Consider the following 15,184-nt stretch of genomic DNA (forward strand, 5'->3'; position numbering starts at 1 on the left):
AAAATGCTAAAAAAAATTATTACTTACCAAAATTTTATATATTATAAATAAATTTAAATTTATATTAATTTTAATTAAATTCATAAATTTCAATTTTAATCAAATATTAATAATTAATAAATAACAATATTAAAAAAGGGATAGGGACAACTTGTATATAATTAATATTTGATATAAATGCAAATCTTAGTGAATTAACAAGAGAGATCAAATTAATATATAGTCAACAATTCATTATTTTGTTTAAATTACTTAATAAAGGAATACATTAATTGCAATTAAATTAAATTGTATTATTTTAATTTTAAATTAAATTTATTACCAAACTATTATAATTAATTAATTAATTTCTTACAAAAACCGAATATAACCGGCCGATTTTTCCGGCATACCACCACCGTTTCAGTCGGCTATGTGATTGGTTGATTATCATGATCCCTTTTCTCTCTCTATCTCTCTCTCTTCTTCATCAATCATTTCTCTTTTACTTGTTAATCCCTAGATAGATGTACCTGTTACGCCGGAATTTCTTCAATCGGCCGGAATCCGGTGACCGGAATCTCATCTTCTAAAGCTTCTTGACATGCCGCCGCCAATGCCAGTACCTCCTGCGCCGACTACTTCAATCCGATCCAATTCGGTAACACATCGTCGTTCTTCTTCTAGTTTTCATTCTGTTAATGACAATGATGGATGTAGTAACAATAATGGAAACAATGATCATCATCGTCCATTGATTAATCGATCATTGACGTCTTCGTTGGAATCGCTTTCGCGGTTTCCTTCTGTTCGTGACCATTGCGAGGTTAAGATTAATGATATTGTTGGGAATGGAATCTCTGGAATTCTTTATAAATGGGTGAACTATGGACGTGGATGGCGTCCTAGATGGTTTGTTCTTCAAGATGGTGTGCTTTCTTATTATAAGATCCATGGTCCTAATAAGATCGTGATTAATAGAGATACTGAGAAAGGATGTAAAATCATTGGTGAAGAATCTATTCGTCGTGTTCGTCGAATGAAGATCAGTCATTCTCGTTCTTCTCAACAGCGAAAGCCGTGTGGCGAGATCCACTTAAAGGTATATGTTTATTATCAATGTTTATCGTTAATGAATACTGATTGATGGAAATGGATTGATTGTTTAGGTTTCTTCGATTCGAAAGAGTCGATCTGATGACAAGAAGTTCTCAGTGTTCACCGGGACGAAGAGGATGCATTTGAGGGGGGAGACGACAGATGATAGAGAGACGTGGATGGTTGCGTTGCAGGCGGTGAAGGATATGTTTCCTAGGGTTTCAAACAGCGAGCTTATGGCTCAGGCGGATAATGTAACCCTTTCGACTGAGAAATTAAGGCAGAGGCTATTGGAGGAAGGGGTTAGAGATGCTGCTATTCAAGATAGTGAGTATATTATGAAGAAGGAATTCTCATCATTGCATAATCATCTTCTACTTCTTAAACAAAAGCAGCTGCTTTTGATTGATACAATGCGACAATTAGAGGTATTATTTGAAATCTTTGGAACCCTTAAGTTGTTTTTTCATCTGTACTGATAATTTGTATTCTTTCTCACACTGTAGTCTGAAAAGGTTGATTTGGAGAACACAGTTGTTGATGAAAGCCAAAAGCATTTTCAAGAAACTTCATCAAGATTTCCTCAAGAGAATGGAAGTGGTATATGATTTATTCTTCTGTTTTTGTAATGTAATGTAATGTAATGCTCATACATTGAATTCAACTCTTCTGGGTGTTCTTCATCAGAGGGAACTGCAAGTGATTCGGATGCTGATAACGACAGACATGACAATGTTGACACTGACGACGAAGACAATATATATTTCGATACTAAGGATGTTCTTTCAACGAGTTGTAACGGATCTGATTATCAAGGATCTTCATCAGATTCCGATTATGAAGAAGACGAAGAAGATGCACATCACCCTGGGAATAGGATACACACATCTTCCATTAAACGAAGGAAGAAATTGCCAGATCCGGTTGAGAAGGAGACTGGAGTTAGCTTATGGGCTATGATCAAAGATAATATTGGGAAGGATCTAACAAAAGTCTGTCTTCCTGTTTACTTCAATGAACCCATCTCCTCTTTGCAGAAATGTTTCGAAGATCTCGAATACTCTTACCTACTTGATCGAGCATATGAATATGGTAAAAAGGGAAATAGTCTTATGAGGATCCTTAATGTAGCAGCATTTGCTGTGTCAGGATACTCTTCTACTGTTGGGAGAAACTGCAAGCCTTTTAATCCTTTGTTGGGAGAGACTTATGAAGCTGATTACCCTGATAAGGGTGTCCGGTTCATCTCTGAAAAGGTATTTTCATGTTTCAAACAATTTTTGTATTTGTTTTGCAACAAGTTTGAGGAACAACACGAATTTTCAAATACAGGTTAGTCATCATCCAATGGTTGTAGCATGCCACTGCGATGGCCGAGGATGGAAGTTTTGGGGAGACAGTAATTTGAAGAGTAAATTTTGGGGTCGTTCGATTCAGCTTGATCCGGTTGGAGTTTTGACACTTAAGTTTGATGATGGCGAAACTTTTCAGTGGAGCAAGGTAACGACGTCCATTTACAATCTGATATTGGGAAAGCTTTATTGTGATCATTATGGTACGATGACCCTCGAGGGTAACCGCGATTACTCGTGCAAACTAAAGTTTAAGGAGCAGTCACTCATCGATCGAAATCCTCACCAGGTTGATACTTTTTTATTTTGTTTTTTTCTGAAACAGGATTATATTAATCTTTTGTTTAGTTTATTTTCTTAATTTTAGCCTCTTAATAATTTCAGGTGCAAGGCGTCGTACTTGATAAGGCTGGTAAGTCGGCTGCAACGTTGATTGGAAAATGGGACGAGAGTATGCATTATGTAATGGGAGAGAGTTCGGGTAAGGGAAAAGGAATAGATGCTTCTGAGGCACAAACTCTTTGGAAACGAAGCAAGCCTTCGAAATTTCCTACCCGATACAACTTGACAAGCTTTGCCATCGGCGTGAACGAGCTTACCCCTGGTTTGAAGGTAGCTTTTATTGTTTTTTTTCTGTTTTCATGATGAGAATTATTCTAGAGATTGTACATAGTGTGAAGTTCTTGACAAAGAGAGCCATGGTCTCAATGTTCAATGGAACAATATGAAAATCCAACATTAACCAATTGAAAATCCTCGAAAATTGAGTGTTTTGTGAGTTTCTTTTACTGTTTTTGCGATCTTTTGATGGGTTTTGAGTTATAACAGGATAATTTATGTCAAACTCTGTCATAACTTGTTCTGAATGATTTCTTATGGATTTTCACCATATTTTTGCGATCTTCGTAAAATTTATGGCTCAATGAAATGCTAATATCCTTGAAATACTAAGAAAAAGAATGATGAAAGAAGAAAAGTGACAGACAAATCATTCATTGTATCCCAAGTTGATATCAGCTCCTCCTTCCATTATAGAGCTTTGAGGGTTAGTTAATTTGGCCTACCATTTCTTTTCAAATGTTTCTCTTTTGATGTATTTGGCTTATTTTTAACTCATGTTATACTTAGTTGTTTTTCTCGGGTTGTTTTTCACCACAAACATGCTATCTTCCCGTAAATGTGGAAAGAATAATGAAATGAAAAGTAACATTCCAGCAACAATTTTGATTCCCACTAATAACGCCATGATTGAAGTTGTACTGAATTGTTTTTGTTGTGTTTGCAGGAGAAGTTGCCACCAACAGACTCGAGACTAAGACCGGATCAAAGATGTCTAGAGAACGGAGAATACACTATGGCAAACACAGAAAAGCTTCGATTGGAGCAGAGGCAGCGCCAGGTTATAATTGTATTATTGTCATTATTATTAATAACGATTATTGATTATTGATTTCGGGAGATTTGTGTTGTTGTGTGGGCAGGCTCGGAAGATGCAAGAAACAGGGTGGAAACCGAGTTGGTTTTCGAAAGAGAAAGGAAGTAATACGTATTGTTATAACGGGGGATATTGGGAGGCGAGGGAATCGGGAAATTGGGAAGGTTGTCCTGATATTTTTTGCCAAGTACCTGCTGATTCTTCTTGAAAAAAACCTTTTCAAAAGAGGTAATTCTTTTTGTTTTGTTTTGATTTGTTTTGTTTTATTTCCATTCATTTGTGAACATAATAGAGGTGGTGGTATATAGATAGATCTAAACCCTCTTTTTCCATATGCAGTAAAATCCATTGAGATCTTGATTCTACTAGAAATTATATATATATTTTTTGACATTTTCTTGATCTTTAATAAATGATATGAAAATTTCTCTTTATTCTTTATGGGTTGTTAAATGTCAATATTTTGGTTGGTTTATTTTTATTGGTTTTTTTAATTGTTCATCATGTTAGAAAGCATAACTTATACCATAATTAGGTGTTATTTGAAAAGCTCTAAAATTTGCATTTTTTTTTGTTATTTAAGGAAGTGTTAGAAATTATGTCAAAAACAAGAGCAAGTTATTGGTGTAATGTCAATTTTTTTAACTTTGACTTTTTTTTTAGTCATCCACATGAATTAGATTTTCACATGATTATGGACCAATTCTTGTTCAAACACAACAATGAAAAAACTAAGAGGTGACTTTTTGTGTAGGTGAAAATCTGTTTTTTTTAAGTTATTTTTTAAAAATATTTCTAAAATTTAATAATTTAAAATATTAAAAAAAATATAGAGGGGAAATATTTTAAATGATTTGATAATTTAAAAAATATAAAATATTAAACAAATTTTATTTGATTGAATTGAGTTATTTACCTAATTTATTTGTGAAAGATTTGAAAAATATTAATATATAATAATAAATTAAAAAGTATTTCAATATTTTGATAAAAAAAATGATTGGTTATTTAAAGATTATTTAAATGACCTTGTTTGAAATCTTTAGATTCAAAGGGTTTGAATTAAATATTTTTTAAAAATCTATTTAAAAACCTTATTTTTTTCAACATTTTATTATAATATTAATTCATATAAAATAATATTTTGACATATATCTTAGTTATATATATTAACAATTTTGGGTGTTTTCAAATGAGTCAATCATTTATTTAAATAATTCATCATTATTATTTAAATAACTCCATCCATTTGGAAGCATCTAAGCTAGTTTGATTAATATATATTTTTAATTAAAATCTAAATATTTTATTATATTTGATTTTAATCATTTTTTTACTTAAATAAAAAATATTTTAATAATTTTACTAAATAAAAATTTAAATAATTTACTCTATTTTTATCATACAAACATCAAACAAGCCTACAATGTTCTGATTTCAACATTATCGGCCCTATTTATATATATAATACATGTACAGGTTAAAAATAAATAATTCTATATGATATAGTGACATAAGATACACAATTGTTCTATTGACATACAACTAAAAATATCACCCTTAAATTTTGCAATCTAACTAAATAAGGCTTTTAATTACAAAAAATTATATTACATTACATTATCTTGGACCAGAAAGTTGTTGAGCCGACATGTAAGATTGTGAACCATTAGAGCCACTAGTCGAGCTCTTCATATTCGAATCCGGCTGCTGCCGCTGCGGGAACATCAAGAACTCGAGCTCGTCGCTCCTCCCTTGAACCGTCGACGCCTCGACAAATCTCTGCCCGTAAAACCTCAAAAAATTCAACGATGCAATCCTCGGTTCACTAACCAAAATCCCCCCTTCCAAAATTCCCACCACATTGGCCATACTCGGTCTCAAAACCGGATCTTCATGAACACAACACAATGCCAATTTCACCAACTTCTCCAACTCCAATCCCATCGCCCGCCCCTCCAACCTCGGGTCCAACAATTCCTCGTACCTCCCAAGTTCGTGCATTTCCAACGCGAGCAAAGGAAAATAAACAGGGGAAATCTCCTTCTCAATCGAACAATTCTTCCTTCCTCGAATCATTTCCATAACAACCATTCCAAAACTATAAACATCAGATTTATCCGTGATGACAGAGTTCGTTAGCCATTCGGGCGCCAAATAACCTCGAGTACCTCTCATCGTCGTGAAAAGACCAGATTGCCCTGGCCCCAACAACTTCGAAAGACCGAAATCAGTTATCTTCACTTGCAAATTGCTATGCAATAGTACATTTTCCGGTTTTATATCGCAATGAATTATCTTATGCTCACAACCAAAATGCAAATAACATAAACCTCGAGCCATACCTAAAACAATATCGAACCTCTCAGACCACTCTAGAACCGCGCCTAACCCGAACAAAGTCTTCTCGAGCGAACCGCGGTCCATGTACTCGTACACGAGTAACCGCTGTCTCGATCGAAGACAAAAACCCTTTAAACGAACTAGATTTACGTGATGAATGTTGCCAATAACCGCTATTTCTGAACAAAAGTCTTTTTTACCCTGAACACCTAAATTCTTCATCTTCTTAACCGCAACCACTGTTTGATCGCTGAGCGTTCCTTTATAGACTGTTCCGAATCCGCCTGAACCGATTACTGTTTTGAAATTCTCAGTCGCAATTGCTAGCTCGCCGTAATCGTATCTCACCGGCAAGCCGGGGATCGCGAAGGTATCGAATTCGTTTTCCGATGATGAAAAGGAGTGGTTACGAGTAAGTTTCGATTTCGATTGAAGTTTTCTTCGTCTGTAGAGGAGACCGACGGTTATTACTACGATCAAGAGAAACGCGGCGGAGAGAGGAATCAGTATCAATGCGGCTGTGGAGAAGTTACGATTACTTCCGGCGGAGGGAAGAAGTTGAACCTGACCTTTAACGTAGCCGATCAGATCTTTATTTGAAGAAGATGAAATGAACGAGCCGATGTAGTTTTGGATCAGATAACAAGATCCGGATGATTCGCTGTGATAAACGGCTAAACAAGAGCAGTTACCGGAGCAGAGATCTTCACAGGTAGATAGATTTACATTCTCGATCACTGGATCGATGAAATTATTCGAGAAATACTGTGTATTCACGAGTTTTATGTATTTGATCTCGTTTTCGATTTCGTTTTCACCATCGCTTGAATTGTTACAGGCTGACGGCAGAGAGATTGAAGCGTCAGACGGAACGCAACTATTCGGCGTTTGTAATCCAGCGCGGAAACCGAACGGGCAAGAACAAACGCCGCCGGAGCAGAGGCGCATTCCGCCGCAGAAGAACGGGATCCTGCAATCTTCATCTGGCCAAGTTAAGTCGTTGAATATCTCTCCACTTCTTCTTCCAAGTGTACCAATCCTAAATCGACCTGTATATTCAAGAGTAGCGATCCGAATTGAACTTGAATTGTCAAGGGGGTATTGAATCATGATAACTGATTCATTTCCTCCGAATAAATACAGACCTGAACCGTTAATCTCCATGAACGAAACCTGGGAATTAGTTGAATCCCTAAACCCTAATGTTTCCATCGATAATTTCCAATAACTCGATCCATGCCACTGCATAATTGAATCAGTTCCGGTGACGGTAAATCTATAAGCAGCACTTTCCGATTGGTTTTCATCATCAACGTCGGCTATCAGTGATTTTCCGACGAGAAGACGTTGTCCTGAAACGATTGTATCCGTAGGCCAATCGAAGGTTTGCCAGAGGGTTTTATTTGATTGATCGAGAAGAAGAAGGTTTCCTGAATCTTGAAGCTGGAGGAGAGAAACAGGGGAAGTGAAGGGCGGCGTGGACCAAACATGTAATCCTGATTCGTCGGCGACGAGAATTCCGTTGGAAGTGAAGTTGACTATACCTGAATCTGAAATGGATTGGTTGCGGTTGGCTGTCCAGATTAGGGTGTTGGTTGAGGAGTGGACGACGGATAAATAGAAGGAAGATGATGTGGGTTTTGAAGTAATTTTTGCTATGAATTTAGCGGTGGGGGATGATAAGAAGACGCCGGACTGGTCTATGAGTTTGAAATAGGAGTAGGTGCGATTTGGGTGGACGAATTCGGTGTCGATGGAGGCGTGGGAGAAAGAAAGAATGAAGGTGGTGATGATGATGATGGCTGCTCTGAGAAGTGAGGTCATGCCGGAGAGCATGAGTTGAAGAAGAAGAAGAAGAAGAAGAGAGAACAGAGAAATGGGTTGTCGGAGTAAAAAAGACAGAAGAGAGAGGAAGAAGAAGAAGATGGGATGGAAAAGAGAGAAATGGGTGGGCGCCATTAATGATGGAAGGTTAGAGCTTGCTGCTGGTTTGTTTTGGCGATTACAATATTATATGTTGACTTTTGACTATTCATTCATTCATCTTCTCTACCTTTATAGGTAACCGCCGCTAATAAGGTGAGACCCACACTCATTTCCATATCACATGTTCATTTTTTTTATTTCATCTTTCATGTTATAGGTAAATTATACATTGTTTTTTTTTCAGAGTTTATCGGTTAAGAATAATTTCAATTTTTGCAAATTTTTTTTTTCATAGCTACAAAAATCTCTCATGGTCATTTTTTTGATTTTTTTTTTCTTTTATTCTCTCCTGCACATAGGGATAACAACGGGTACATTATTCGACGTGGAGTAAAGTACTCATTCTTGAACTCAATTTATATTTACTATCCGAACCTGATGGGTATCTCTACTTTTATCATCATTCTCGATTTGTCAAGTACCTGATTCCCGATAAATATCCCATTATCCGATTAAAAACTAATTATGAGATTATAAGGTTTGAAGAAAAAAAAATATAATTATTATAAATAATTTTAAAATTAGTAATATCGAAATATTAAAAATAAAAATAAAAACAATACTAGCATACTTATTTAATAGAGGTTAATAAAGATAAACTAGAGTGATAAAAATGAAAGTTGAAAAAAAGTTAAAAATTGAATAGGAAGAAGACAATAGAAAGTAATATTTTGATATTAAAATAAAGTTGTAAATCAAGATTTAAGTATAAAAATATGTTTTTAAGAATATAAGAAATTTAAAAATGGAGTGTAGTGTATTTATGATGATATTTGGAATGGAATGTAAATAAGACCAAATTAAATAATATATTTATAAGATATTTGTATGATGAAGAATTTGAAAAGTTAAATTAAGTTTTAAATTTTAATAAAAAAAAATAGTTTTAATATTAATCTAGTCGGGTATCGGGTTTTGCACACTCCCATCACGACCGTGTACCTTCTCCTCTCCCATTCTCGACCCCACCCCGATTTAAAATACCATGGGTATCCACGGGTATTGAGCATACAAGTACTCTTTCCATCTATACATGCACATGACCACAAAAATTTTCTAAACATGGTCATGTTCGGGATAAAAATATCTCGAACATGATCATTTTCTAAAAATAAAATAATAATAATTTTTTTTCTCTCTCACGCACATGATTACAAAAATCTCCCGAACAAGAATTTTTTTATTAAAAAATAATAATAATTTTTTTCTCTCTTACCTACCTATGACGACAAAAATCTTCCGAACATGACCATGTTTGGAACACAAAAATCTTCTGAACATGACCATTTCAGAATACACAAATCTCTCTAGCATGGTCATTTTTTCGAAAATTTGTTCTTATGCACATGGTCAAAAAATCTCCCCAACCTGGCAATTTTTTTTTTAAATAATAATAATATTTTTCTCTCTTTCCTACACATGACGACAAAAATCTTCCGAACATGACCATGTTTGGGACACAAAAATCTCTTCAACATGGCCATTTCAGGATACACAAATCTCTCGAGCATGATCATTTTTTCGAAAATTTGTTTCCCTTCTGCATATGGCCAAAAAATCTTCCGAACATGATCATTTTTTTAAAAAAAAATTTAATTAATATTTTTTTTCTCTCTCTTACCCATGGCCACAAAAATCTCTTAAATATGGGACAAAAATCTCCTAAATGACAAAAAAAAAAAAAAAAAAAAACTTCCGAACATGACAACTTTTCTTTATATTTAGTAGGATTCGTGTCCTTACTTTTACTTTGGTTATATTTGTTGCCCAAATCCTTTCTTATTTTATTTAATTTATATGCCATAAACCTAAAATTATATTAACATAATGACATCATTTAATTTGGTTAGTATATTTTGGGCATTTCAAAAGTCCAGATCATTTGCTTACGTGTTCTAGGTGTTTTGTCCCCCATGCATTTTGCCTTGTTTGGTATTAAAGACTAATAATGTAATTAAGATATATATATATATATATTAAGCCACATAATTATCTAAACACTAAAAAAATCCAAATAAGGATAGTTTTTAATAAACATGTGACCTACCTAACATACTTCAGTCAAATCATTATTTTTGTTATGGCCCTCCAACAATTTCCAATCCTCAAATTAAATTTTGTTGTCTTGTTTATAATATAAAAATGTTATAAAATTATAAATTGAATGTGTTATATAATGTTTGTGTTTAGATATGGTATAAGGAGGTTAACAATTTTTTTTTAAATATTATTATAAAATATTATTTAATATTTTAATTATTATATTTACTAATTAATTATAATATAAACTTTTATGTGAATTATATTTATATAGTTTAAATATAAGTTGTTGATTGTAATAAAATACAATGATTAAATATTATCTATGATTTAATTAAATTATAGAAAAAACTAATAATAATAATTAATAAAAATATCATTATTTTTATAGTATAATATTTTAATAATAATATTAAAATTAAATAAAATATATAGTTAATGTATTATATAATAATATTAATAAATAATATAATCAAAAATTAAAATGAAGTAGTTGATTAGTCTTGTAAGTTGTAAGTAAGGAGATATTTATATTTTTATACCAAATATGAGTATTTTAAAATTATTTAAAATTATATATAAACTTGAACTAAAGGTAAAAACAACTATTACAAACACTGTTGGGAGATAAGTTACAAACGTGGCTCATTGTAATAAAAACATTTACTTCAAAAAATAAAAATAAATCTCCTCTTAATTTAGGGTTCCATATTTTAAAACCCAATTATCTGATTTCTCAATACAAGGATTAATCTCAACAATATCAAATTGTCTGAAATAGTAAGAAAATGGATTCCTGCTATCTTTGCTTACACCATGTGCAAAGATTTAGAAGAAAAAACTACTCTCATTTAATAATTGAAAAAGAAGACTTATTCGAGACCCTAACCATGTGTAGAGGGAAGAAAGAAGAAACGGTCAATAAATGATTATATACTTCTTATTTTATATTTGTTATGATTATGTGATAATTGCCGCGTATATAATATATAATAATGCTTAATTTTAATTTTTTTGATTTGTCGAGTCGAGAGATATGGTTAATTTGGATATATATATGTAGGAGTAAATAGATACTTGAATCAGATCGTGAGTTGATTCGTCCATAAACTTGAAATGGTTAAAAATAAAAAAAATGATATAAGTATATTTCAAACTTGCAATCTAACAAGAACAAATAGAAACATTTAATCAACTAGTTAATAAGACTTTATATTTTAAATTAAACACCAAATTTGATGAACGTGCGACATTTTTAATCATATAAGTTCAAAATTTTAATTAACTAATATATATATATATATATATTATAATGTTTAATTTGAATTTGTTTGGTTTGCCGAATCGAGAGCTGTGGTTAATTTGGATATATATATGTGAGAGTAAATAGATACTTGGGTCAGATCGTGGATTGACCCACCCATAAATTTGAAACGGTTAAAAATAAAATAAAAAATGCTATATGTATGTTTCAAACTTACAACCTAACAAAAATAAGTAAAACCATTTAACCAACTAAGCTAATAAGATTTTACATTTTAAATTCAACATCAAATTTGATGAACGTTCGACATTCTTAACAATATAAGTTCAACTTTTTAACTAATCTATATATATATATAATAATGCTTAATTTGAATTTACTTGGTTTACCGGTCGAGAGTTGTGGTTAATTTGAATATATATGTGAGAGTAAATGGATATTTGGGTCGGATCGTGACTTGACCCGCCATAAACTTGAAACGATTAAAAATAAAATAAAAAATGATATACGTATGTTTCGAACTTGCAACCTAACAAAAATAAGTACAACCCTTTAATCAAGTATGATTAAGTGTGATTTTTTCCGAGGGATAATAGGTCGGTAACAAATGAGAATGGTTAAAAAAATATGAATAAAATATTAGAAGCAAAGTGTGAGGTCACGAGGTTAAATATCGATTGAGATTGGTGGTTTACCATCATAGGGATAAGAGACATATAAAAGTGTGATTGAGATGTAGATTGCCAAGTTATAAGAGGTGGGTAATAAAAGATCGTGATGTCACAAGATTAGATGTCGATTGAGATTGATGGTTGGTTTGTTGAAGGATAAGATGCGTGTGAAACTGTGATTGCAATTGATGGTTGATTTTCTGTGGAATAACAAACGTTTGAGTGATTGAGATTGGTGATTAGTTTACCGAGGGATAAGAGGTGTGTGAAAATATGATAAAAATACATGAAAAAGTGTGAGTCACAAAATGTCGACTAATCAATTAATTGGTAATAAATATCAAAATACAAAATATATATACATACATAAAATTATTTCTATAATCTCAAATGGTTTAGCGGTTAGTGGTTGGTTTGACGAGGTATAAGAGGTGTGTGATCAATTGATATTGGTTGTTCATTTGTTGAAAAGGGGTAAAAGAGTTCGTCTAAGATTGATGGGTTGTTTGCCGAGGGGGTAAAAAGGCATATGAGAGGATACAAATACATATGAAAAAGTGAGTCACAAAATGATGGTCAATTGGAGGATTAGTGGTTGGTTTGACGAGGATTAAGAGGTGTTTGATCGATTGAATTTGGTTGTTGATTTGTTGAAGTGAGGGTAAAAAAGGATGACTAAGATTGGTGGGTGGTTTGTCGAGGGGATAAAGAGGCATATGAAAAAGTGTGAGTCACAAAAGCTCGACTAAGATTTGGTGGGTGGTTTGTCAAGTGGATAAAAAGACATATGAAAAAGTGTGAGTCACAAGATGACGACTAAGATTGGTAGATGGTTTTCCAAGGGAATAATAGGTGTGTGAAAGTGTGTGATGTCACGAGATGAAATGTCGATTGGGATTTGATGGTTGGTTTGCCAAAGTGAGGGGTAAATGTAAGTGGACTTCTTAACAAATTAGATATTAGTGGTTAAAAATATGGATGGGATGTTGATTTGTTGAAGTGGGGGTAAAAAAGTCACGATAAGAGTAAGTATGATCAGATGTGAAGTAAGGATTTGTGGTTGATTTGTCGGGATAAGAAGCCGATAGTAAAAGGAGATATCGACGGTTAAAAATATTTAAATGAGATGTTAATTGACCGGAGTATAAACGTGTGCGAGTTCACGAGATTACTGGTCGAAATTAGGATATTTTGTTTATATTCTTACATGTGCAAATATACGGGATTCATGTTAGTTATCTTTAACCATTAAATTGTCTTAAACCCAAGAATAATTAACCATGATTTATTTATTTATTTGATATATATATACATTTTAGGGTTTAAAGTGATGCAAAGTAATATTTTTTTAACCATGAGGGAAAATTACACCGGGATTCAGGATTCTCAGAAATTTAAGGTCAGTAGTCGCATTCTTATTCTACTTGGAAACTGACTGCCATTTTTGTTCTATTTCGTTTTGTTTCTCGTAAAGATTTGTGTATCCAAAAGGTTAGATCTTTTAGGTCATTTTATATATGAGATTATTCTCATTTATTCATAAGATATTATCAAAAACATATATGTTGTTATAAGCCTTATATAAGAGAGCTAACACTAGAGGTTTCTTCGATCGAATGTTTGAGAGATGAATCTGAATCTTGTGTTATTCAGAAATGGAACCTAATCTGCAATCTGAAGCCTCTTCCTTGATGTAGTTGATATTCGTCATTAATGGTTATGTAAATGCCGAAAAACTTATTGTAGTATGTTCTTTTTATCCACTTTTAATTTGTTTTTATGAAAATAGTTGTCTTTCCTAAACAATATCTATTTTTCTTTGTAACATGATATTCATGGGTGAATTTAGGAGCTATTGACGGTTGAGTTTCTAAGCAAATGAAGACGATGGAGAAAATGAGATTCGTGTTATCGAAGAAGGTTAGAATATAAATTGTAATATTGAGATTAGTCTATAATGGTCCTATTCCATTGCCTACTTTGTCTCCCTTTTGGCCGGCCATGATTATAATATAAGAGAAATTTGGTTTAAAATGTAATGAATTATCAATTGTGGAGAGGTTATATTAAATTAAATTAGTTTTTATTTTATGCTAGAGTTATGTATATATTCAATTTATAATAAAATTGTGAGTTTAAGCATCGATGGTCAGAAAATTGAAAATTGTTGACATTTATTGTCTTTTATGCAATTAGGGCATTTAATTATTATTGGGCTTGGACATTTATGTATAAGGAATGTAGAGTTTTAGACTAATTACTCTTTTATAAGGGTTGTTTGTAAATGTTGATATATAACACTTAAGACTCTTAAGACTTTTTCCTCTTTAACAAATATTATTGTCTTTATCTATTTTTAGAGTTTCATTTCTTCATAATTGTTCTTAGAAGATTCAATAGTCAGAGTCAACATTTGGTATCAGAGCCTATCTAAAGAATATGTCGTCAAAATCAACTAGAGATGCGGCGATAATGATGATTGGAAGAGAAGGGAACATGACACTCTCCTATCCGTTACTCACGAAAAATAACGACTCAGTGTGGGCATTGAAGATGCGGGTAAATTTACAAGTAAAAGGAATGTGGGAAGCCGTGATGTTCGACGAGGTCGACGAACGGAAGAATAGATTGGCTCTTACCGCCATCTATCAAGCGCTCATCGAGGATGTCCTTCTCATGGTGGCTGAGAAGGATTCTGCCAAGCTAGCATGGGAGACATTAAAGACAATACATGTTGGAGTGGAGAGAGTCAAGGAGGCAAAAGTGCAAACCTTGAAGACACAATTCGAGGCGATTCACATGAAGAATGGAGAATCGGTGGATGATTTCGCCATGAAATTGACATCCATCGTGACTAGTATCCACTCATTTGGGAGAGAAGATGGAGGAGATCTACGTCGTCAAAAGTTCCTTAGAGCCTTACCATAATACTACATGCAGATCGTTACAACGATCGAGCAATTTGGTTATGATCGTCGAGGAGATCGTCGGTTGTCTCAAAGTCCATAAGGAGAGA

General features: G+C 33.1%; 2 protein-coding genes across 2 annotated transcripts; one reads left to right on the forward strand and one right to left on the reverse strand.

Annotated features, from left to right (window-relative positions):
* The first annotated feature begins 394 nt into the window (after nt 1-394).
* Nucleotides 395-4,303, forward strand: LOC124935918 (oxysterol-binding protein-related protein 1C-like). The gene is made up of 8 exons (XM_047476357.1): nt 395-1,081; nt 1,149-1,505; nt 1,584-1,677; nt 1,765-2,333; nt 2,410-2,718; nt 2,814-3,041; nt 3,715-3,828; nt 3,911-4,303. The coding sequence occupies exons 1-8, from the start codon at nt 584-586 to the stop codon at nt 4,070-4,072; spliced, it is 2,331 nt and encodes a 776-aa protein (XP_047332313.1). The 5' UTR covers nt 395-583; the 3' UTR covers nt 4,073-4,303.
* Nucleotides 4,304-5,301: 998 nt separating this feature from the next.
* Nucleotides 5,302-8,197, reverse strand: LOC124935917 (G-type lectin S-receptor-like serine/threonine-protein kinase At5g35370). The gene has a single exon (XM_047476356.1). It carries the CDS (start codon nt 8,164-8,166, stop codon nt 5,485-5,487), a length of 2,682 nt encoding a protein of 893 aa, XP_047332312.1. The 5' UTR covers nt 8,167-8,197; the 3' UTR covers nt 5,302-5,484.
* Between the last annotated feature and the right edge of the window lie 6,987 nt (nt 8,198-15,184).

Source organism: Impatiens glandulifera, chromosome 4, assembly GCF_907164915.1.
Source record: "Impatiens glandulifera chromosome 4, dImpGla2.1, whole genome shotgun sequence".
NCBI lineage: Eukaryota > Viridiplantae > Streptophyta > Magnoliopsida > Ericales > Balsaminaceae > Impatiens > Impatiens glandulifera.

Excerpts from the sequence above, each read along its gene's own strand:
- LOC124935918 (XM_047476357.1), top strand. The coding sequence starts at position 584 with ATGCCGCCGCCAATGCCAGTACCTCCTGCGCCGACTACTTCAATCCGA. Across the intron at positions 2,334-2,409 it reads TCCGGTTCATCTCTGAAAAG|GTTAGTCATCATCCAATGGT; the intron begins GTATTTTCATGT and ends TTTCAAATACAG. Across the intron at positions 3,829-3,910 it reads TGGAGCAGAGGCAGCGCCAG|GCTCGGAAGATGCAAGAAAC; the intron begins GTTATAATTGTA and ends TTGTGTGGGCAG.
- LOC124935917 (XM_047476356.1), bottom strand. The coding sequence starts at position 8,166 with ATGGCGCCCACCCATTTCTCTCTTTTCCATCCCATCTTCTTCTTCTTC.